This window comes from Artibeus jamaicensis, unplaced genomic scaffold (assembly GCF_021234435.1).
Source record: "Artibeus jamaicensis isolate MK-2021 breed Jamaican fruit bat unplaced genomic scaffold, CSHL_Jam_final contig_3230, whole genome shotgun sequence".
NCBI classification, from domain to species: domain Eukaryota; kingdom Metazoa; phylum Chordata; class Mammalia; order Chiroptera; family Phyllostomidae; genus Artibeus; species Artibeus jamaicensis.
In genome coordinates, this window is record NW_026521764.1 from 6,705,924 (window position 1) to 6,728,723 (window position 22,800).

The window sequence follows — 22,800 nt, forward strand, 5'->3', positions numbered from 1 at the left end:
GGTGAGAAGACTAGTGATAGAGGGTTGCAGGCACGAGACCCTGAGTCTGGATGTGGTTCTAGGCCTACCTGCAGAGTAGCCCTCTGATGGGGAGTTGGGGGCCCGGGTGCAAATCATTGAACTTCTCTGACCCCTCAGTTTCTTCACCTATAAAAAGAGCAGGTGGGGTTAGACGAGTTCAAAGTCTCCCTATGATGTCAAGAGCCTAACACCTGTGCACACTAAATCTACCAAGTTTTTATAATGTACTTTTAAAATTTTATATTTTTATATAGTGGAACCAAAACATAATCATCGTAAAAGCTCAAAAAAAATACAGAAAAGAAAGAAGAAAATAAATGTCACTTAAAATTCCTCCACCCAGAGATAATTGTTGCCCATCTCCAACAGCTGGGTGTGTTAGAGATATTTGGTCTGTTCTGATATTTTCTGCATGTATCTATTAACAAAATTGAGAATCATACCATATGTGGCTCAGAAACCTGCTTCTCACCTAACATGATATCAGGGACATGTCCCTTCCTCATTAACAGTCATTTTCATCATTTTTGTTAGTGTCTACCTAATATTTCATTACATGTTTACACCCAAATTTATTGAACATGTTCCCTATCTTGGATGTTTAAGCTTTTTCTCGTTTCTTGTTATCATTACGATGAATATCCATTAGCCATCTATCCATCTAATTTTGTCCAAGGATGTTCTTAAGAAAATCTCACAGATAGAATCATGAGGCCAGCACACACAAGGCATTTGATACACTTCCACCCTCCTCTCCCAGACAGGATCCCCTTCGTACAAACACCAGCAGCCATGGATTCGAGTGCGCTCCTGTGACCCCCTCGCCAGCACTGGCCCTGGTGGCTCTCATTCCCTGTGCTGCCACGGGACAGCACGCGCCTGCAGTTGCAGGGTGGCGTAGGTAGCAGGGGTATGGCCTGGGCCTTCAGCGCCTGAGTGGGCCTCAGACTCAAGAGGCAGAGACGTGAGCAGGCCCCCAGGAGCACGAGGACTGGGGTGGGGATAGTGGGGCAACCCCACCTAGAGACTGAGGATGATATCCTCAGTGAGCCCTCCCTGAAACACAGAACTGGAGTTGACCTGAATGGCAGATTGATGGCCGATCGCCTTTTCTGGAAGTGGGCACTAATAAGGCAGAATGTGGGCCGGACTGAGCCAGGTAGATGGTTAGAGCCGTGTACCCGAGCCAAACATGGTTAGATGGATTTCTGAGGTCCTCTCTTGGCTCTGGCGCGAGGTTACTAATGTTGGCCCAGGGAGAAGCTATTTCTCTTGCTGCCATGGCCTCTTTTTCCTGGGCACCTGACATGTATGTGGTCCCCCATCTGGCTTTGCTGCCCGGTGTCCTCCTGCCCACTGACCCCGCCTCGCCTGCTGGGCTTCAGCTTGCCACCTGCCCTGCCTTCACGTTACCTGATTTCCTTCTTGGACTCAGGATCTGAATCAGCGAAAGAAGGACAGTGAGAAGCCAAAGAAAATAGAATCCCAAACCTTATTTATAAATAAGGAAAAGGGGAAAGGAAAAGGGTGGTGAGGTTATTTCACCATTTATTTATAGCCCCACTTTCTTCCAAAAGTATCCTAAGTGGGGCCTGCTTTGGAGGAGGTGCCCAGGAGAACAAAAGTCTTCTCCTTAGAAACCAGACCAAGGAACACCAGCCTTGTGGGCTGTTAACAGGGTGGCAAAGGGCAAGAGAATTGTTCTGGCATCTGACCCTGGGGTGCTTTTTAACACAAACATTATTTGGATGACATGCAGTTTAGAGGGTGGTTAAAAGCATCGATGGCGTGACCACCCCAAAGAACTAAAAACAGGTGTTTCAGACGAAAACTTGTTCAAAATTGTTCTCGGCAGCACTACATGCAATAGGCAAAAGGTGACAACAACCCAAATGTCTGTCAACTGATGAATGGATGAGCAAAAGGTGTTCTATGCATGCAGTGGATTATCATGAGCAGTAAAAACCCATGAAGCACTGATACCTGTTACAGTGTGAGTGAACCTTGAAAACATGCAAAGGGAAAGAAGCCAGGTGGATGCAAACAGCCATTGGTTGTATGATTGCATTTATGAAGACATATTCAGAATATGCACATCCAGAGACAGAAAGCAGATCAGTGGTTGGCAGGGGCTGGAGGGAGAAGGAAGGAATGGTGAGGGACCCTTTAATGGGTATCGGGTTTACTGGTGGAAATGTTTTGGAACCAGATACTGGTAATGATAGCAGAACATTGTGAATGTGCCTAATGCCACTGATTTGCTGAATTATAAACTTTAAAATGATTAAAAGAGTGAGTGTTATGTTACATGTATTTTATCACAGTAAAAAAAAAAAATGAAGAAACTTGTCCTAGGTGGGGGCTGGAGGAGCGTAAGCCTCCTTGTGCCCGAGCTCTGACCTCAGCTTGACCACGTGGTAGCGGTGTCACCTTGGGCAAGTCACTGAAACCCTCAGTTCCCACCTCCTCATCTGTAGGTGGGGCTGATTCCCTACCTCACAGGGTTACAGATCTTAAACGAGTCAAGAGACGCGGAGCACTTTGTTCAATGGCTGGCACACGGGAAGCAGCAGTAAATACCTGTGTCATCCATCTCGTCCGGGTGTTCTTAGCCAGGGCAATTTTACCTCAGAGGAGAGTTTTTGCAAGGGAGAGTTTTGATTGTCACAGTTGGGGGGCTAAATGGCATGTAGTGAGCAGAGGCCAGGGATCCCACTAAACATCCTATCATGCGCAGCCTCTCAGGACAAAGAATTAACCAGCCCCAAACGTCCCTAGTTCCAAAATTGAGAATCCCTGATTTAAACAGCATGTAGGGAAATGTGCTTCATCTAATGAATGTTTAGATTTGAAAAATGGGCCAAATAGAAAAGTTTGTTAGAAAAATGATGGCCAGCAAAAGTATGAACCGTCCACATGTATAAGAACACGTATGAGTCACCGCGGGGGGTGTAAGGGGAACCAAGGCACTGTCCATGAGCAGGCTGGTGGAGGAAGAGCTGCGTGTGACGGAGTTAATAGAGAGGGAAGTTTTCACCCAGAGACCTTTGTAATCGTTTTTCCTTTACAATGAGGGTGATCTGGGGTCACCCACAATGATGCCCCCACAGTGCCCACCCTGCTGGTCCCCGTGGAGAGGCCTCTTCATCTGTCCATGGATAGTTCCTTCACAAGCCTGAATGTGCCTTGTGTTTGGGGAAATTCTGTCATGCAGATATCTGAAAAAGAAGTCACTGTCACCAATAGAAATAAGAAATGACTTGTTATAAGTAAAGGCGTGGATACAAGAGAAAATACTAAGCCTCCTTGTAGTCAAGCACCCATATACCAAAAGGAAAAGGAGACCCTCAGGCCCACTTTCCAATTAAAGAGATATTTTATCAGATTCTCAAACCACGAAGCCTTGTCCAGGTCACCGAATCTGTTCCTACATAGAATGGTTCGGCCTCAGAAGGTCTCTTGATTTGCTAGCCATGAAGGTTCGGGAAGAGATCCTTACTCCTCCTCCCCTGAAGGTTCAGGTCCTTGGAAGCTAAAGCATCGTGATGGGAGGTGGTAGGATGAGCCAGGGACCCCACCCCCTACACCTGTGCACAACTCTGGCTCCCTAGACAGTACAGGTACTTTCTGGCAGCTTATGCTCATTCGGTGCCTACTGTGACAAGGAATTTCATTGGACCCTCTTGCAGGGGAAACCTAGGTGAATCACACTCAGGGTATGTCCAAGTGAGTTCTCAGTATAGCAGGGGAATTGGACCTGTTATAAATCACTCTAACACAATATAGAAAGTGCTAAGGACAAGAAGAAAAATGTGGGGAAATGCTATGAAATTTCAGAGGAGAGAGTTTGCCTCCAGTGGGGAGTTGGGAGTTTTTTTGGAGAGGGGGACACTTGAGTTGGGACGTGAATGTTGGCAAAGTACAGACAAGTTGAAATGAGCCCGGAATATGCTATAGGACAGAACAAGCTACTGAGGGGAGAAGCTGGGTACGTCAGAGAAGAGGGGGGTTTTGGGATTTGCAGAGGGGAATGTAGGGAACTAGATGAGCCGGGTAGGTTGGGGCGACCCAGGACGTGGTTAAGACATCTGAGCATGTGGAGGGTGAGCGGACTAAGAAGACTCTTGTGCAGGTGTGTAGGGTAGACTGGAGAGCCATGAAGAGTCTCGGTTATTACTGCCAGGCAAGCATGGTAAGGAGGGGAAGACTGGGCCAGTCCTTCAGAGGCGCATTTGGCAGCACAGGACGGTAGACATGGCACCGCTGGCTGCTGGACGCACAGTCCTGGGTTCCTGTCCTGGCTCTGCTGCCGTAACCAGCTACATGTCCTTGAGCAAATTGCTTCACCTTTCAGTGCCTCAATATCTTTATCTGAAAAATGGGAATAAAAGTCTTGTTCGTCACACACATGAGCTCAAACTAAGTCAGTAAGTGCACGCAACACATTCTAAATATCGTCTGGCACAATGCAAGTTATTGTGCCCAACAGCTCAATGAGAAAATTGGCTGTTATTGTGGAAGGTAACAAGGGGATGAAATGAGAAAATACGCTTCTGAACCAAGCTAGGATGAGAGTGAGTGCCAGGAGTAAAGGATTACACAAGGAAATGTTTCATCTTTTGTTACTCCCCACAAAGCTGTTCGGAGGGGGTGAAACATGAACCCATGATTCAGTAATGGATGGAATGAAATTCATAGACCATCCATCCAGGTCATGGCCCAGCTGCCTAGGTTCTTCTTGCTTTGTGGATGCAAAGGCATTGACTTCACTGTCTGGCATTAGCTGCAGCAAAGTTTGCCAACAGATCAGGAGTTCCCCCAAGATGTAATGATTTTCTTACTTCTATTAATGGAGAGATCTGGGACCAAAAATTTATTGTCCCAAGAGAGCCCATCAAACAGATGATGCCTTTTGAAGAGCAAGGAAGGCTTTAGGCTTGTGCAGTAACAAAATGAACATCGAAGTTGTTTTATTTCAAGGAAAAGCCACTGTGACTTTTGGTTTTGGCTAAGGAATGTTGTCGGTGTGGGTTGTGGGGGGTTCTGTAGCAAGTAGGGAGAAGATACTGGGGGGCGAGGGGAACCTGGAGCAGATATCCTACGTGTCATTTTGAAACTTTGGCTGTAGAGCTCAGGGCTGAAATGCTAACCCCTTCCATGTCCCACTTGGGTCTCCGGTCTAATTTAAAGCATGCATATAAGTAAAAATTGCACTTTCAAGTGCTGGGGCAGATTTTCAAAAAGAAGACTCAGGCTTGATCCCTATACAATTAAACAATCGTCAGGGTTTAAAGGTTTAATCTGCTGGAGTTCAGCCCAGGATGGGGATTGGAGCCCCAAAATAATTGGATGCAGCCACAGGCTTTGAACACCAGAGCTAGCTGTGCGAGTGAAATCTGCTAGCCGGCAGGAGGGCTCTCTCCTGGGCAGTGTGCTGGGGCAGGGGGACTAGAGCTGCCTGCCCCTGCCTCCACCACTGACTCCTCAGTGGCTGACTGGCGACAGCATCTGGGGGTTGCTGTGCCCATGAATGTGTGCTATTGTTCCAGGCACACGTCGGCCTTAGGAAATAGCACAAAACAGGCCTGTCCTTATTCAGAGGCAGAGCCCCCTCCATCACTCAAACCGGCCCTTCCAGGTCACATGTCTGAGGCCTCCGCAGACAGGACGGAGGCAGCTGCCTCGAATCTGCTGCCGAACGTTAGCCATTAGCCGCGGTTCCCCAAACCTGACAGCCGGAGCTCCCCGGGCTCTGCAGGGGACACTATGTTCTCGGAGGAACTGTGGCTGGAAAATGAGAAAAAGTGTGCTGTGGTTCGGAAGCCTAAGCAGGGCAGGAAACGCCAGGAGCTGCTGGCTGTGGCCTTGGGGGTGAAGGTGGGACTCAAAGGTGGCTTTCTTTGGCCCCCTCTCAAACTCTTTGCCTGTCCACAGATCTCCTCCCTGGTCAGGAGGGCTGCCCTCACGCACAACGACAACCACTTCAACTATGAGAAGACACACAACTTTAAGGTAAGCAAACCTCTGCCTTCTTTCTTCTGTTGTCCAAGGGCTGGTGGGCAAGTGCAGTGTAAGTTCGTCTTTGACTGTGAAGTAACGAGACGGCAAATTGACTCACTTTCCATGTGTAGTGGCTCGCTTTGGATCAGACCACACTGGGAACCTCAGAAAGCCGTTTGCTTGATGCTGATGCCTAGAAAGACCTATGTGTGTAGTAATGTAGTTCTGGAGAACGGGACCCCCTTCTGCTTCAGATTCCCAGGTTCAGGGAAAGAAAAACAGAGCACGTGCAGTCTGGCATTTGGAGACCTCCTGGTGTCTCTGAGAGTACTTTTCCATGCAGGGTGGCAATCAGAGCACTTCTGTCTCCAAGGAAGGGAAACAGTCGCCTGCTTCACATTCTGGGTTTTGTCTTTTGTTTTCAGGGATGCTAACCCCTTTGGTTTATGTGTAGACAGCTGTGAAAGCAAATGATGACAGGCGACACCATCCAGTCGCTTTTGTTTATGCACTGGGAGCAGGGAGCACCCGGCCGCCTTGCCACTGCTCCTCGGGTCACAGCCTTGACCCCGCTCACCAGACCAAACAAAAAGATATGGAAAGTTGGCGGGAGTTTTAGTGGCTTTTCCCATGTGTATTTATAAACTGGAAAGACTGCTATCTTCATTTCAGATGAGCCCTGGTAGAAACAGCCTGCAAAAAAAAAAAAAAAAAACCAACATGGTCAGAAAATGACAGCTTATTTTCTTTACCCTAATGGGTTTTCCAAGCACAGCTGGGAGGAGAGTCCGATGCCCAGTTGCCTGGCTTGAGAGGCTTCTCAGTGCGGGAGAGACGGGATGGAGAGAGAGGTCGGACCCCAGCAAACGGGCTGACAGTGTGCAAGCTGGATCCTGGAGAGCCAGGATGGACAGGAGAGGCAGGAGCAGAGCACTGTGAATTGCCTTCTTCTTTTAAACTCTTCTTTCCTTTAGAGCCAGTAGCCCAAGGGACTGTTGGAACCAGGATGGGCCTTTTTCAGAGCTGGCCAGGGAAACCTGTTTTGTTCTGTCGCTTTCTGGTCCGCCATGAGGACAAATGTGTGTCTATGAAATATACATTTGTGTTAGTTTGGTCCGTTTGGCTTGCTTCTGTTTTTAGAAAGCAAGCAGCTCAGGCATTTGCATGCTATAATTGAACTGAAGGATGGAATATTTCAACCCTCCATATTTAGTGTGAGGATGAAGAATTGCATTATATGGCTCTTGACATTTCTCCCACCACTGAGCAGTGACAGGTCTAATTTGGGGCATAAAAAGCCTTAATTCTTTTTTTCTTTTCTGTTTTCTGTCTTCACCCTTATTAATGTTTTTGCCTTAAGCACATATTTTTCTAACTTGGGGCAGAAGTCCTGATCTTTCGCATCCTGCAGATACACTGATGTGGGGGGAAGGATGGGTCTTCTTGAACATTTAAATTCTTTTTCTTCCTCCCCCAAAATTCTAATTCTTCTGGTTTTAAGATACAGTTGGAAGGACAGCCTCTCTCTGTCTCAAATATATATATCATTGATTGATACATTCAAAACTAATTTTAGTGTTTTCATCTTAGATTTACAAGTGGGAAATGATATTTTAAACAAAAAGATAATTGAATCTGCCCTGGCTGGTGTGGCTCAGTGGATTGAGCACCTGCCTGCAAACCAATAGGTCACCACTTTGGTTCCCAGTCAGGGGACTGGGTCCCAGTCAGGACACATGTCTGGGTCACAGGACTGGTCTCCAGTTGTGAAATGTATGAGAGGTAATCGATCCATGTTTCTTTCACACATTGATGTTTCTCTCTCTCTCTGTTCCTCCCTTCCCCTCTCTCTAAAAAATAAATAAAATCTTTTAAAAAGAGCTATTTTTAAAAAAGATAGTTGAATCTTATTTTCTTAAACAGTCCTGTTGCTAACATGATCTATATTAACTGTTGATCACTGAAAAACACCAACAGCTTTTTAAATGTTTGCAGGAAAAGTCAGTATCCGCTTGATGCGCCCTCTTCTTACTCGTAGCCATAGAGAAAAGGAAAAGCCGAGTGCAGAGCAGTTGCTGGAGAAGACACTCCAGCCAGATGGGAGCTTGTCTCCTCCGCAGTTTAAACAGACGCCTTTGAGACACGGCAGACCCTGGAGTTGACGTCCTTGGCTCTCAATGGTCCTGCTGGTACCACTGTCCTTAGGAACGAGTGGCTGGAGCTGGAGCTGGAGGGGGCGTTCCCTGTCACTCCTTGACCGTCCCACCCCCATTCGGTATCTCTTCACACACCACCCCTCCCCCACCCCCATTGTCTTTGGAAGAAACTTTGAAAGCCGAGGTTTTTAGTAACATGCCACTGAACAAAACTAAAGAAGGAAAACACTTACCAAAGGCCCCTGCCATCTGCTTGGACATAGTGTGAAATCAGGGCAGGAAATACAAAGTTTTTATTTATGTTGACTTCTAATAGGCTTTATTCTAGAACTTTCTTAATTTGTAATTTGGGTTATTATTATTCAAGAGTAGTCTGCGCATGGCATAAAGTGTTCAATAAAAGATACAGGTAATCACACACTGTCTTGCTTATCAGCAACTAAGCCTCACTGAGCCCTGTCTGTACTCTGGTCCACAGGCTTCTGACCAGAGGTTCCAATCTGCCAGCCCATCTCAATGCCTCCTCACACACAACAAGATTTGGGGCCCCAGTCAAGACTGCCTCCCCCACTAAAAAGCCAATTCCTGGCTCTTGCCAGGTACCTCACAAGAGGGATGAGTAGAAACTCCCCACATGGCAGGTGCAGGGTGGAACCGCCCTCCATTCCCTCAGAAAGGTCCCGAGAGCGTGTCTAGGAAAAGGCAAAATTCTGCTCGGGAAACAAAAACTTGTGGAAGTAAATTCCAGTTTCACCTCATTTCGTGCAATAATTGTGTACTTTTCCACACTGTATGCAGATGCAGGTGTTGCCATTTTAATCCCTGAGTTCTCTGGGGTTAAAATGGAACATCCTAGGAGTGCAAAGAATTGGTTAAGGTAATGATGAGATTAACAGACTCCTCTCTGAAGTGAAAACTGTTTCTTAAAAAGAAAAACCCACTCTATTACTTTACTCGCACTACATCGGCATCTCTGTTTATCTAGTTGACTTAACGAGATCCTCTCCTATAAATGGAACAGCTTGCTTTTAGATGGTCTAAAAGCCGTCTAACCAGGAGCCATCTACAAGGAGCCTAGTAACTCCTCGTGGCACAGCAGGCCACAGGGCCCCCAAAATCTGGATAATTGTCCTTCCTCCCCACTTAGTACAGTGATGGGGTAGCTGTGGCCAGCTTCTCGCTCAGCCCATGACTTGATCTTTGGCCAAGAGCTTCATTGTCCCAGTCTCAGTTCCCTCATCTGCAAAATGGGAATGTGGTAAAGTTTAAAGAAACCTGTACATCAGTATGGGCCTGGGCAGCCCGTAAATTTAGCTTCTCCCATTATGTCATTATTCATTCATTTGTGTCTCTCAATTCTCTTGTGCTTTCATGGTTAGCTTTCGCTGTCTCTGTATATCTTATTTTCTATGCTCACTTCGACATGCCTTTCTTTTTTTTCTGTCATGTCTTTCTTCCTCTCTCATTAACCACATGTAGTAGAAAAGTGAAAGAGCATTCTAGGCAATGCAGACGACGGGAGGGGAAACTTGGAGTCAGAAACAAGCGAGAGGGAGCAGGGTGCAGGGAGGCCCCACGTGGGAGACAGAGCTGCTCAGGCCGCATCTCTGAGAGGGTGGCCCGCTCCTGGAGGACCCGTGACCCTCGGCGTGCTCTCTGCTCTGCCCACTCCTGTGTTCAGCCTTCCCCATTCTGCACGTGTGTGTACCTCACTGGCTCCTTCTATCAAATTCTCTCCCTCCACCAGGCTCTGTAGGGACACTCTCCTTGTATGGACTATAGATGGAGAGCAGAGGTCCAAAAAGTTCTGAAGGTTAAAGAGCAAACCACAGTACCTCACCTTATGCTGTATTCCCCAACTCTGACCATCCTTTTCCTTGCCCCCTCCTCTCTCCCATCCACCCCTCTCCCAGCCCCCGGCCAACCTTCCTTTTCCCCACAGCACTGATCCCTGACATTGTACACGTTTACTGGTGTGTTTGCCCCCCTCTAACTGGATGGAAACATCTGCAGCCCTGGGGAGGGGGGAGGGGGAATTTTTGTCTGTTTTACTTCCTGCGGACACCCCAGCGCAGGCTTGGGTACCTACCATTTGGAAGTGTGTGCAGCAGATAACTCTCGGCCCTGCCCACTTCCCCATGGCCACGCCCCGCAGTTGTCCTGTCCGTAGCTTGTTGCACTTGTGTTAGTTGTACTTGAGTCCTCCGGGCAGCAGGCCCTTGCCAGAGTCACCAGACTATGCCAGAGAGATGGCGACCCTGTCAGAGTGTGTCAGGCCAGCTCTTACCCCCCATTTGGCCAGAGGGTCTGGCTGCTGCTCAGGATCTTCCGTGTGCAGAACCCGAGGCGGGGGCAGACACAGGCCCTGGTTCGCTCCTCTAGTTCCAGCTTCCTCTGTGGTGACTCAAAAGTGGCCCTGCCCCGATAAAAGCTCACTGATTGCCCACCTTACCCTTCTCTGTCCCCCACGCTGGACGGATGGGAACATCCTGTTCCCACAGGGCATCGTGCAAGCATGAGTCTCAGGAACGTGCTCCTTCTGACAGGCCTGCCCACCCCATCAGATCCCGGGGCAGGACTAGTGCAGGAGGCTGAGAGGGTGTCCCGGTGCTACCGCAGTGACGCATGTGCAGGGTGTGACAGCGCCACCACCGCCCACTCAGGTTTTTCAGGCTCGTTCACGGTTTCTGGGCCTGTCCCTGGTTTTTGTTCTTATCTGTCTGCGGGTCATTTGCTGTGGAACGAGCAATGTTTCTGCCTCCCACCTGCAAACCCCTCTCTTTTTTCTGTCCTTGTTGACCTCATAAGGGAGTGTCGGCCCTCTGTCCCACTCATTTGCCTGCCTTTCACTGGCACAGGTAGAAACCAGCTTCAGAAATGGCTGTGGTTCTGTTTTGTTTCTTTTGTTTAATAATCAGAAGAGGCTGTTTGGACAGAAACAAACCTGGAACAACGCAAAGGAGAAGCATCCTTCCTCACCTTGAATATAAACCAAGGGGCTCACGGTCAGGCTGAAATAAATGGGCTTGCAAATGTGGCCTTTGGGAAGAAAATACGGCTTCTGATCCCAAGTACTGCGAAGAAGTGACATTCTTTATCTAGCTCCTACTGTAGCCTGACTCCACCGTTAGAATTATCGGAAACTCCTTGTTTTCGAGTAACAGAACCCCTGGAAACTATCATAGGCTAAACACGAGGCTATTGTGCAGGAGAGTCTCATAGACCCCCCGGGACCGCTCAGAACTCAGGCTGGGAGAAAACAGGAACTGGGAGCGTGCCTGGACCCCGTTTCTCTCCTCTTCTCCCTCCCCTGCCCCCTCCCCACCACTTCACTGCTCTGCACTCTCTGGGTATTGGCCTTAGTGTTCTCTCCCTGCACAAAAATGTCTGAGCCCACATGGTCTGCAGAATGTGACTGATGATAGCTCCCTGGTTTGTATGGCACCAAACCAGCCACAAAATCCCAGCTGCAAACTTGCAGAGAGAGAATCAGCATAGCTTGACTTAGACCGGGGATCTGCTGTGCCGGGTTCACTCTGGCCGTCAAACTCACCCCCTCACCCCTGTGAACCCATGGCTGGGGCACCAGGATGCCACGGGGGGGGGAGGTTCGTGAGTGGGGTTGGACAGTGCCCAGGCTAAGGGCAAGAGAAAGCCCTCCTCCTGGGCGAATGGCCTGCAGACATCTGCCATGAGACTTTCCTCCCCATTTTGAAGAATCCCCTTAAAGCTTAAAGTGTTATATCAGCACCTAACCCTTTCCACTGGGTTCTGCTTGAAGTGAATCAAGAAGTGACTCTGAACCTAGATATCGTTATTCATAGGAACATCCAGACTGAGGCATTCTGCAGCACAAGGTAGCTTGGCCTCTGTCTGGGCCTAAGGAAGAGGCTGTATTCTTTCTTTTCCACATTTTGCAAAGTGTACCCATCACTGTTGTGCCTTTTTGGAGCCAGGACCAGCCCTCAGCAAAACTGGAAGAAAGTGAGGTTGTCTCTGGCAAACTCTCCACCCTCCACCCCCCACCCCGGTTGCTTCTCTTGCCCCTAACTCATTGCTCTTTTCTGCTGAGTTACCCCAGCCGTGCCCCACCCCCCACTAAGACCTAGGAGCCCTGGACTCAAAATCTGAGCTCCTCCTTCTCCACCCCATTCTCCACCCCATTCCTTAAGGCTCTGCATTCTGCGGGTAGGCTGCACATTATCATGAATTTTTAATATTACTTGTTTCCCGACAAACTGTCTTAAGTTTCCTCATAAACCCTTTCAACTGTGATTCACCAAGATTTGCTAGTACTACTCAGGTAGTACACGCTCCATTTGAAAAGAACATGTGCGTGAATACGGCAGCTTAATGAGTCTAGTGGTCACATTTTAAATGGGTCCTCTGGAGAACAGCAGCACAGTGCTTTTATCCTGTGGAATTTCATTCATGGCAGGGATTTGGGGCGAGTAAAGAAACAACCTTTGGACAAGGTTCCCACACAGGTGAGCGAGTGCCTTCTCTCCACCAGGGTCTGACTCACAGCCAATCTTATGGCTCCTCAGCATGTTTTGATGTAAATACAGGGACACCGTTACCATAAATCCTTTACTAACCAGCAGAAAAGGAGAAGCTATGATCAAACCCAGTGGGGATGCCTTGCTTCAGCCACACCCCAAAGAAGTGGGCTTGGTCACACTGTCCCACAAACACAGATCATCGGTTAACAAGTCTGACCCATCTCGAGTGCTTAGCTGTCATTAATTTCACAGTGACTTTTTCTATTCCAAAGAACGTACAATTCAAAGGAACTATTCTAAGTGACTGAATGACTTATTCTGGCATTTTTAAATCCAAAGAAACAGTCCTTTTGTGTTTTGTTGGGAGGAAAAATGTACCAGTGATTGCTGTACATATTAGTTGGGTATATTTGACAGTTGCAGTAAGAGGAAACTATTTACACATGTAATTTTTATTTATCAAATATGGACTGAGACCCAACTATGTGCCAGGCACTGCCAGGTACAAGGCAGACAGAGGTGACGTGAGAAGGGGAACTCTTCCTCTAGTGGGGGCTTTCTCCCAAAGTGGTTCTGCTCCTAGGGGCCATATGGCAATGTCTGGAGACATTTCTGATTCTTGAGACTGGGTTTGCTAATGGTATCTGGTAGAGGCCAGGGATCCTGCTAAACACGCCACAATGCCCAGGCCGGCCCCCTGCCACAGGGAGGTATCTGGCCCCAGTGTCAATAGTGCTGAGGAGATCGAGAAAGCTTGAAACAGACAGTGAGGAGCAGGCTGGGAGCGGTTTGAGCAGGGAAGTGCCAGAAAATTCGGTACTGATGCCCTCTCATACCTGAAAGGAAGTTAACTATCCAAAGATGTCACCATATGCAATGGAGCAATTCCCCCATGTGACAGTCAATGTTTTAGAAATCAAATTCTGTTCTACATGTTCTAAAACAGCTGCCAAACAGGCAAATCTGGGGGTCCAGGGTGCTGAGGCTAAGAAATGGGCTCTCTTGCTACCTCTGCTCCGCTAGCCCCTCAGGGAACCCTGGGGTCTCTGGTCACAGACCCAGTGATTCCCCCTTGGCTTATTTCTCTCCCATCTGAAAAGGCTCACTTCAAGGTCAGTATTTCATCTGATCTGGCAAGAGGAAAAAGTCCCAATTTTAACCTAATTTCTCACATGAGTTCAATGCCACATGATTCTGGGATTAGAGGAAAAACCCTCTGCTGAAACTGCAGGCCCAGAGCTGCTGACCACAGCCAGGTTTCCTGCCTTCCTTCTCCTCTGGTAGCTCTGGTCGTCTTCTACACCAGCTGACCCCCAGAGCAGTGACTTAAAGCTGGCACCTCCAGCCACCCGCTCCATGCATATAAAGCAGCTAAGAACAGCCTTTGACCCAGAGTCCTTTTTAAGTCAAAGTAAAAGAATGAAGTTTTCATTTTGAATCTAAATAATAAAACTGACAAACTGAGGCGATATGGTTTTAGTCTACATCAGCTATTCTCCACCAGGGTTGCTTTGTCCCCCGGGGCCCTTGGGACAATGACTGCAGACACTGGTGGTGTTTCCAGCCAAGGGGTGCTTCCGGCATCTGGTGGGTAGAGGCCAAGGACGCAGCTGCACACCCTATGACACTGTGCACAAGGTTGACCCAGCCCCAAACGGGAATAGTGCCAAGGTCGAGAAACCCTGATGTATCTTGATAAGAAAAAGCAACATTTGTCAACTATAGCACATCATAAACAGCACTTTCATCTTCCTACAGTCTAGAACCCGGGCTGAGGCTCATTATGCACTGGGGGGGCATCGACACTGACCCATGAAAACATACTTGTTATGAAACCACCAGGGACTCCGGCCTTCCCCATTCATCAGGCGTGAGACAAATAGCATCCTGCTCATTTAGAACACGTAGAGTCAGGAGATACTCGCCAAACGCCTGAGGTTTTTCTTGACAATTCCTCTTGTTTTTATACAATGGCCATTCCCGGGCTATTTGTCAAACATACCTTATCTCCTGCAATACCATCTCTTTCGTTTTGGAGTGGTTTTCAAATTCCAGGCAGACCATGCCTGGTGTAATAGTCTTGGACAGACATTCTTCCTGTCTGGGGTATTTTCTTCCTGTCTAGAGTATTTTAGGTACTGCCCTAGAGTTTCCAAAATGTTCTTTCTTTCTTTTTTTTCTTTTTTTTTTTGCTGAAAAGATATTCTTGAAAATCAATAAACTTCAGAGAATGGAAAAAGCTAATTAGTGCTTTTTCAAGGTATGGAGTATGTCATTGGAATAGTTGACATCATAACTCTGAGCAAGTGCCTCAGCATCTGCATGCGGTCTGCTATTCAGTGGTTGTCCTTGCGGGCCCAGAAGAAAACTGAACATTCTATCAGCCGTGAAAATAAACAGTGGCCCATCACAAAGAGGAAATTAGGCAGTCGGCCTAAAATAATGTTTAAGTAACTTTACGTTCCCCTTGGCCCCCATCTTGTTTGATTTCTGTGGGAATGTGTGGACACTCAGAGTTATTTGCTCTTCAGAAATGTCTGCCAGCATCTGTGTGGGTGGAGAAATGAGATTCCAGGCAGTGGGGACCCATTGAAGAGAAAGGACGTTGGTAAATATGGATGGGGCTAAATAAGCATTAAAGGCAATTTTGATATATTTAATCACTTAAAAACTATTGACAAAAAGTGAAACTTCAGGAAAATCTATGATTAGCATATACTTTGTTTCCTGGGCCTTGTGTGGGCTAGTTTTTATTTTGTCAATGTGTAGTAAACATTGTTAGCTACTTTCCTAATTTCTAACTATTGCATTTTTATTTTTACCCCAAGGTATGGAGGTATTTCCCGTGCAATTTTTTTATGCACTGGAGATATTTCAGAGAAGAATTTGGTCACTTTTTTTTTTTTTGTATGACCTATGTCTTTCAGAAATGAATGTATTTCAGAAATGAAGCCCACCTTTACTGGCTTTTGGCTATGCTGTTTTCTCTTTGAAATGTTCCCCCCAAGTACACTGCCACCCTAGTCAACACCATCACTTCCCCAGCAACTCAGTCTTTCCCAGTCTGGTGAACTCCTATCCATCCTGCAAAACCCAGTTCAAATATCACTTTCCCCAGCCTCCCCTAGAAGAATTTGTTATTCTCTTCACTATATTATGATTGGATAATTATTTATGTTACCTATTTATTCTTGTAGATGAAATCCTTGAGTACAGGAAGGTCTGGGCCCCTCTGACCTATACTGACTTTGTATATCTGTGAACTTCTACAGTGCCGGGTTCCAACTGGATAGTCAGTGTGTAAATGTTGAATAAATGAGTGAATAATGAATGAGAGGGTAGACAAGTGCACAATATAGGAAATAATTCATCTCTCCAACATCCTTTTCCCCGCTACTGTGTAACGCCACTTCTGAGATACACCCCATCTCCATAAAAGTAAGACGTTGTTTCTGACCCCGCCACTCAACACCAGTGGTTGGTTCGTCCATCCTGCATGGCGCTTTACTTTTGTAACTGTAGAAGTCTTAATATATGCTCAGAAGTGTTTTCCTACATTCTTCTGCTTATTCAAAATTATCTTGGCTATTCTTTCCTACTGTACTCTTCCATATGGAATTTAGGGTCATCTTGTCAACTTTTGTGAAAAGCACCATGGAAATTTTTATTGAAATTCTATTAGGTTTATAGATTCATTTGGAGGATAAATAACTTATTTATAACATTGGGCATTGCTATATAGAAATATAGAAAGTCTCCTTATTTATGTTCATAATGTCATTAATTTATTTTCTAATTACTCTAGTTTTTACTGCTGTCATAAATGGAGTTTTAATTTTTATTATTTAATAAAAAATCATTATTTCTGTATAGCAATGTTATTGATTTCTTCATGTTGCTCTTTTATTAAGCAATGGCCTTGTTTCTTCTTCCAGTCATATATTGGGTTGTTTTTTTTTTGTCTTGTTTTATTATGCTGGTGAAACTCTATAGAATAATGCTCAAAAGAAACATGTGTAAGAGGCAGCCATATATTTTTGCTGACTTTGAAGGAAATTATCCTAATGTTTCATCTTTAAATGTGATGTGTATTATGTGTATAACATAGATGCCTTCAATCAACTATTTTTAGGAGAGGTTCTGCTTTTCCTAGTATGTTAATACTATTATTATGAATAAATATTGAATTTATTCATAGTTTATTAATGTTGTATTTGATTGTTGGTGTTCTAATTTCTTAGTTTCTCTTGTTGTATTATTGTACTAAATTCTAGTATTATGTTAACTACCTTAAATTTGTGAAATAAAGTCCCCTTGATCAGGACACTTTTGAAACATAATGTTACAATCAGTAGAGTCTTTTTCTTCTGAGGTTTTACACTTGTATTCATAATTAAAACTGACCTATAATTTTACTGTCATATATTGTTCTTATATAGTTTTTGAGTCAAGAACGTATTAGCTTCACAATTTCCCCCTTCAGCTCTGCAGTTGTCTGCATTAGCTATATATAATTTGATTCTTATAAATTTGGTAAAACTTAAGAAGTCATTTGGGATCAGTGACTATTTGAGGGTTAATGTTTCAGTGCAAATTTAATTACTTAAAAGGTACAATTTAATTTAGGTTTTCTATATTATTTTCACTCATTTTTGATCATTTATATTCTTTTTAAAAAATTTTATTTAGTTATTGTTCAAGTACAGTTTTCTGTCTATTTCTCCCATCCCAGCCCCCCACCCCCGCCTCGTGCTCCCCACCTCCCTCCCATTCCCTGTGTCTTTTATACTTGTTCCTCTAAATCCCTCCCCTTTTTTCCCCTTAAATTCCCTTCCCTCTCCCCTCTGGTCACTGCCCCCTTGTTCTCTATTTCAGTGTCTTTGTTTTTATTCTGCTTGCTTGTTTGTTTTGTTGTTTAGCTTCCTGTTAAAGGTGAGATCATATGGTATTTGTCTTTCAACACCTGGCTTATTTCATTCAGCATAATGCTTTCCAGTTCCATCCATGCTGTTGCAAAGGGTAGTAGCTCCTTCTAATAATTTATATTCTTTAAAGAGTAAGTATTTCATGTTGTAGAAATAAAACTAGTGCTACAAGGTTTTGTTTTACGTCTTTACTGCATCTGCACGTATGTCCTCTCCTATGTTTGTTGCATTTTCTTCTCATCAATCTTGCCCACGTTTTGCCTACTTTATAAATTTTATTTAAAGTCACCACCTTTAAGGTTTTTAATCCTTTTTATTTTATTTTTTTATTTCATTGTATTCTATAAAAACTTTTTTATTTTGTTCTACTTGTTATTTTTAACTTCATAAATAATATACTCATCTTATTAATTTTCAACCTTTAATTTCTAATACATATGTTATTCCTTAGTATGTCTTTGAGTGAGTATCTGTGAATGGAAACTCTTAGAGTCTGTCTGAAGACAAACTCTATTTCACCCTGGTTCTTGAGTGCCAGTCAGCTGGGTATAGAAGTTAGGTTGACGATAAGCTCCCTTGAACACTTCAATGAAATTATTCCATAATCTACTGGCCTCTTCTGCTGAGGAGAAGTCTGTTTTCATTCTAATTGCTGTCCCTTTGCAGGCCTCTTGTTTTAGAAATTTGCTTGTCTTTTGGTAGTCTGCAGTTTCACTATAATTCTTGTAGGTTTAGATTCTTTTTTATTTATTGTTTTTGAAATTCATTTAGCTTTTCTAGATCTAGAGTACTAACTCTGGAAAAAATTTCAAGTGTTTTCCTTTTTAATATTGCTTTCTTATATACCCTAAAGCTCATCATCTCTCAGCTTTTTAGTATCATCACTCTGCTTCTCTCTCTCTCATGCACCTCAGGTCTCTTCTACCTGCTCTAACAATCTCATCCACAAGTCAACCTGTCCTGCTGTCTCCCATCTTTTATTTTCAGAAAATCCTTTCTTGACCCCATATCTACCTGGAGCTACCTTGTTGCCGTGCTGGATATTACAGCCAAACTTGATGAATTTGCCTTCACATTTCTCCATCCCATACCTCCCGTGTAGTCCTCAGTTCACTTGAGTATGACTTCTGTCTTCACCAATCCAAAGAGATTGCTGTTGTCAAAGCTGCTAATGACTTCCGTGTGTCTGCATCAATATTCAGTCCGCATTTAACTTGACCTCTTTCCATTCAATATGGTTGACCACTTCTTCCCTAAAACTCTTCACCTCTTGGCTTCTGAAACACTTTATTTTCTTGGTTTTCTCTTAGTGTTGCAGCACCAAGGGCCTAGGCCCTGTTTTCTTTGTTTTATTCTCTGTATCCCTAATGGTTTTTTCCATTTGCATGATTTTAAATACATTTATTTGTCAGGACAGCCAAAAAACACCCTCACGCCTCCTCTGAACTATCAAATTATGTGTGAGTTTTTGCTTAACCCAAACACTTGGAATATCAGTGGCATATAACCTTAAACTGTTCAACGCTGAACTTCTGAATTTTCTTCTTCCTCAAAGAGTGTTTTCCCGTCCAGGCTGGTATGGTTCAGGAAACTGAGTCAAAGGGTCACTGGTTCAATTTCCAGTCAGGGCACATTCCTGGGTGGTGGGCCAGGTCCCCCATAGAGGGCACATGAGAGTCAATCACACATCGATGTTTCCCTCTCTTTCTCCTTCCCTTTCCCTCTCTCCACAAATAACTAAATAAGATCTTTAAAAAAAAGAGTATCTTCCCTATTTCCACAAATGTCATCACCACCCACCTAGTTTCTAACACTAGAATCTGGTTATCTTTCTTAATTCTTCTTCTCTCCCTCAAAGACCCACACTTGTTCTATTACGGAGTCCTGTAAATTCTATCCTCCAGGTATGTCTCAAGTCCATCTGCCTCCACATCCTGATCTTGGCCTCTATCATTTCTCAAATACAAACTACCACCTAGCTTCTGAATATCTTCCACTATTAACCCTCTCCCATACATTTTAACACCGCGGATTAAAATATCATTTGTTAAAACTCATCTTTCTGCTGATAGTTCTTCAAACACTTCCTTTTGGAACTGGATTAAAACCAAATTCACGCTCATTAATAAAGCCTTCATGGCCCTTTCCTACTTTTGCCTTTATCCCAGTTCTGCTGCCCCTCACTCTGGTGTTCTGGCCACCTCGGCCTTCCCCTTCTGCAGTCAAACCCAGCTCTTTTGCTTCCGCGGGCCCTCTAGAGATTCCTTCTGCCTGGAATGCTCCCCCTCCTCACAGGACGGGCTCCTTCCCTTCCTTTGAGTAACTGGAGGTCCCCTTCCAAGGGACATTCTTCCAGATCATCCTGGATGACACTGGGCTTCTCTTAGTCTCTGTCTCATACCAGCCTCATTTTCCCTCTTTGACAATCCTTCTCATACCTCTCTTTGTGGGGGAGGGATTATATTACTTTACATATTATTTAATCGATTGTATAATTTGGATAGCATATTAACAATAAATATGGTTACCCAGCCATCTCTTTAGCTCATTTCTAGTAAAACACTAAGAAATCTCTGATTGCTGGATTTAGGAAGTGTTCACCTGTCAACAGGACACTTTACCTAGAAATTCTTTTCAGATCAGATTTCATCCGAGGGGGCCCCTGCGTGGATTAGAATCACGTCAGTTGGATCCGTGACACGCAGACGCTGCCTGGGATGGGTTCCCTGCGCTCCTCCAAGAAGTGCTTTCTCACTGTGTCATTTCCTCGCAGTGCGATTCTCCATCTTAGTAAAATCAATTCTGAGATGTTTTTCTCCCCATCGATTTTCAAAGCACAAGTAGTATAATGAGCAGTGTGCATGTGATAAACTGAAATACCAAAAGGCTGTTATAACTTGGTTTTACTGCATAGAAACTATGGTCGTAAAGTGCTATTTTAGATTTATGAACTAGCTTACTTTCCCTGCCTTTACAAATCTGTAAGTTCCATTAAAGGGGCACTAAGTCCATTTTATTTATTACTGTATATGTACCCAATTGCTAGCATGTATAAATAAATAAAGATTTCAGAGTGATTTTTTTTAAGTACAGTTCTGATGAGCATCTTCTCAAATTGTGATCATAGCTGTCATCCTGATTTTTCTCATAAATAAAAGCAGTCTACAGGCCTCCCTGTCTGTAAAAAACATTGCATTTTTTCATTCATAAATGGAGGTTCAAAACATTGAAATTCCTTATGCAATGTCTTGTGATAATTTAATTTTGTAAAAATTCAAAGCATTTTCCACACAGATCTGTATGGGTTTGGGTTGACCATGGCTGTGTTTGCTGTCAAGGAATTTACTAGCTCTCCTTGAAACCCATTGGTGCTAGAGAACATGTATTTTTGTTTGTTTTAAATTATGACTTAATACATGGTCCTTCCAGGGAGGATCTGTAGCTGAATAATTAGGGGTAAGACCACCCTTACTTCATGATATTTAAAATATTTAACTGGCTGAGGCACCAACCACTGAGACTGGCACTTCACAGCCAACCAGAAGGGGACTTCCAGCTTCTACATCCATAGGCCACACCAGGGCTTCCTGAATACAGACCCTGTATTTTCAGCCAACTCCCTAACTTTGTTAATGGCTTCTTGGAAGTGGCTAAGAACCTGGAAACTTTTTAATTATCCCATAATCATGTCTTATTTATAACTGCCTGGGTATCTACACATGGGGCCACTTTGGTCAAAAGGACCCAGTAATTGCATTCTAACTTCTAGAACTTGCTGACTTGCTGAGCTAAATACAGATTGTAGGGACCTGCTTGGGCTCCCTTGGGTTTGTCTACTCAGGGCCTGGTTTGGGGGGGGGGGGCAGCGCTGAGAGCCTCTTTCTTTAGCAGCCAGCATGGCCCTGTAATCCTACCTGCCATTTCTCCACATTCCTTTCAAACTCAGGCCCTGGCCATGGCAGACCAGTGCAGGTTCTCACAGATCACAGCACATCTCTGGCTTCTCCAGTCTGTGTGCTGCTCCACCTCATGGGACTGGAAAGACCCAACGAGGGACACTCACTCCCGCCAAGGCCTTCCCGTCTTGACCTCATGTGTCTGTTTCATGTCTGCAGCCACCCTCCTCCAGATGACTGACTTTTCTGACACTTTTCTTCTCTTTGGATCACAGGTGCACACATTCCGAGGCCCGCACTGGTGTGAATACTGTGCCAACTTCATGTGGGGGCTCATCGCCCAAGGGGTCCGGTGCTCAGGTAGACCTGAAACTTTCTGTGTCCTTTTCTATTTATACAAAGTGCCACCACGTTTGCTGGAGGGTAACTCCTGAGACAGCTGGGAAATAGGCCCAGATTAGCTCAAAAGTCTAGCCACCTGGAAGGTCTGAGGCATCTTTCTAGGTATTTGCTAGAATGGAAAGTATAGCTCACATTTATGCAAGAAAAGAAAAGATCCAAGCAAATACATTTCCATAGGCACCTACTTGTCTCCCAAAATAGGCAGTATTCCTTAAAAGAAAAAGAAATTAATTCCAATGGACTTGCATAGACAGAAAAGCCACATTTCCTTTCCATCCCCACTTTACTGCAGAAGAAAGGACATAAATATAATAACACTGTGAACACTGACCACATACCAGGCACCGAGCTCAGCATGTTCCATTGACCATGCCAATTGACCTCACCAGCAGACCTTGCGGGAGATGCAATTATTCCTCCCATTAAATAAATGAAGAAACTGAGGCTTACAGAGGATCATCCACTGCCTTTGGCCACATCGTAAGTGGTAGAACATTGACTGGACTCCAGAGCCCATGCATGGCGGTATTTTCCTGCCATCAGATAACAATGAAAGCTACACACCTTGATTTGCTGTCACCTATTTTCAAAGCATTTTGAAGCCCTGGGTGTTTTTCCACCTAGAACTGGATGCACACACCCATTGCTAACAGCACACAACACATCTTGTTAAGATGCATCTGACCAAAATAGCAAAGAATTGCCAAATGAATGTGTGATTGGGCTTCCTTCATCATCTTGCCATGCTTTTTCTGGCAAGCAGTTCTGGCTGGAAGCAAGAATGGCATCCCGTGATACATCAGTTGGGTGCCCACCAACACCATTCCTGATTTTTTCCTTGCTAGGGTATGATTCAAAAGCAGATGTCTTGTGAAGCATTTCAAATAAAATAAGCTAA

At 44.9% G+C, this 22,800-nt stretch overlaps 1 protein-coding gene across 1 annotated transcript in view; it reads left to right on the forward strand.

Moving 5' to 3' along the window:
- The window catches only part of CHN2 (chimerin 2), a 257,379-nt gene that overhangs the window by 220,127 nt on the left and 14,452 nt on the right, over window positions 1-22,800 (forward strand). The window contains exons 7-8 of the mRNA XM_037126517.2: window positions 5,956-6,033; window positions 21,776-21,860. Of these exons, the coding sequence (XP_036982412.2) occupies window positions 5,956-6,033; window positions 21,776-21,860 (163 nt within the window). The remainder of the gene's footprint in view (window positions 1-5,955; window positions 6,034-21,775; window positions 21,861-22,800) is intronic.